At 35.8% G+C, this 2,494-nt stretch overlaps 1 protein-coding gene across 1 annotated transcript in view; it reads left to right on the forward strand.

The window, feature by feature from the left end:
* Nucleotides 1–2,488, forward strand: part of Ms (Myosuppressin) — a 16,354-nt gene extending 13,866 nt beyond the window's left edge. The window contains exons 2-3 of the mRNA XM_011300014.1: nucleotides 1,228–1,425; nucleotides 2,387–2,488. Of these exons, the coding sequence (XP_011298316.1) occupies nucleotides 1,230–1,425; nucleotides 2,387–2,481 (291 nt within the window). The 5' untranslated portion in view covers nucleotides 1,228–1,229 and the 3' untranslated portion in view covers nucleotides 2,482–2,488. The remainder of the gene's footprint in view (nucleotides 1–1,227; nucleotides 1,426–2,386) is intronic.
* Nucleotides 2,489–2,494: the final 6 nt, after the last annotated feature.

A 2,494-nucleotide genomic window follows, 5' to 3' on the forward strand; every position in this document is an offset into this window, starting at 1 on the left:
CGATGGAGAGAGATATCACTTGTCGGGATTATACGGGTCGATCATTAGGTACGGCAATATCCCAACGGAACTCTTGTCAACTTCCGGTTTTGCCACATCCTCCCACCACCCCCTTCAGCACTCTTCACAACGCGATTATTTGAATTTGAAACCTTTTTTTCATGAACGGGAAAATGTCTTTGGAGGAAACCCCACCGGATGCAAATTAATTACATTCTCGGAAAATCTGTTTGAAATTCTCGATGAACTTCATAATAAATAAACATTATTTCCAGGGATTTCAGTGAAAAACGGAAAAGATACCCTAGAGTGATCGTAAATTATCATTATTGTAATAATTATAAAATTATTAATTATTAAATTATAAATGGATGTAACAAGAAATTGAACTAATTTTTCGGGCTAATATTTTTGTAGTAAATATATTAAGTAATATATTTGCATTATAACATAATGAGGGGTAATAATATTATTGAATAAAATTTAGAGCTGTCGCCGACTAATTGGATAATGAAATGTGATTGGATTCAAATTGTTGATTTGAATCGATCGAATGACTATTTTTGGAGATGGAATAAAATAGATACGGATTAGATAAAATAAAATCAGTAACTTTTCACCTGATTACACGCTATAACCCCCACCAAGAGCCGTAAATAAGAGCAAGGAACCCATTAACTCGAATTAATTTGCTCCAGCTGATAGTGGCTGTGTATATTTTTTTTCTCAAGAGGACCTCTTACCAGAAAAAAGCAACTATTGCCTTCTAAATCGTTTAAATCCACTCAACCACCCCCACAACCTGTCAGTTGTGGCGACGTGAAGTGAATTGTAATGAGATAGTGACGATAATATTGATACTGATGCAATTGGCAACATTGTCTCGACCCCTACAAATTATCGCCCCAGGGACCTCCGCAATTTTCGGGGAATTAATTCTTCATCGCTCGCAGGAGATGAGGAATGTCCTATTACCCTCAAACCTGAAGAGAAATTGATAGTTAAATCCATGATAGGTATCCCCACGTTCAATACTCAATAATAATCAATCAGAATTGATGATCTATAGCCCTGACAGAATATCTCTATCGAGAAATTTATCTAGAATAACGCAATGACAATAAATATATTTTTTTTAGAATTAATAACAATTTATAGCGATGAAAATGAAAAAAATAAATAAAAACTCACATCATGTAATTTTTTGATTTTATTCGATGAAATTAGAAATGAAGTGCAGCACTTGTCTACTGACCCTGACCATCACCGTCCTGGTGGTGTTCCCTGGAATCCAGGGGATGCCCCCGGCCCAGTGCAGTCCAGGTCTTCTGGACGAGGTACCACCGAGGATTCGCAAAGTCTGTGTCGCCCTCTCGACCATCTACGAACTCGGTTCAGCCATGGAGAACTACATTGATGATAAAGGTAATTTGATAACGTTGATAATATCCTGACGTATCCTCACGTGGGTTGGGGAGGGTTAAAGGTAGAGTTCAGGTTTTGCGGCTAAACTTTGGGATGGCTGACACCGACAAGTTTCGTTCGAGCCAGTAGTTTGACGGTTTCGGATGAAGAGAGAATAATTAAGAGAGAAATACTCCAGCTCATCATCAATTTCTCCGTGTTCAACTCTCTAAACCTCCAACCGATGATAGAAAACTCATCATTTCAATCTATACGGTCTCGAAAATTAATTTTCAAAATTATTTATAAATTTCTTTCTGCAAAAAACATCTTAGTCAATTTTCAAGTCATCCGATGTCATTACTAAATCATTACTAAATCAATAAACTTGAATTACAGTAATTACAGTAATCAGTTGAATGGTTTATTTAATTCTATTGATTTGTATAATTTATTGTTTTTTTTTTACAATCAATGAAGAATATTTTCGCTCATTTATATAAACCACTTCCCTGCCCAGAACTGAAAACTTGTTAAATTTATTGAATTTTCCCTCGTAAATTCCATCACAACGTAATTTAGTGTATGCCCTGCATTATCTGAAGGACGGGCACAGGAAGCTTAAAACTTTTAAATTATCACAGCTCGAGAGATGCAAATCTCTGAATAATTATTCACGCGTGAAAATTGCCCGGTGGAATAATCCCCAAGGATAGACAGTTCGCAGTCTCTGAAGTATCCCATCCCCCCGATAAAAAATGATTAATTCCATTTAAATATTCCATCCAAATGATTATAATTACAGATACCTTGCTACAAGTTTTATCTGTAATAATGACTTCTTTCGATGTAATCAAATAATTCTCATTGGAACAAGAAGATTATTTAATAATCGCAACAACAATTTCACGGCAGGGAAAAAAATTAATTAAAGACTTGTACTTGATTGTAATCAGTCCGATAACCGATATTTTAAAATCAGTTCCAGTTATTCACGAGAACATACCGCTTCCAGACAGTGGAGTAAAACGTCAGGATGTGGATCATGTATTCCTTCGCTTTGGCAGACGACGCTAAATTAACAGGAATT

This window comes from Fopius arisanus, unplaced genomic scaffold (assembly GCF_000806365.1).
Source record: "Fopius arisanus strain USDA-PBARC FA_bdor unplaced genomic scaffold, ASM80636v1 scaffold00016, whole genome shotgun sequence".
Taxonomy (NCBI): Eukaryota; Metazoa; Arthropoda; class Insecta; order Hymenoptera; family Braconidae; genus Fopius; species Fopius arisanus.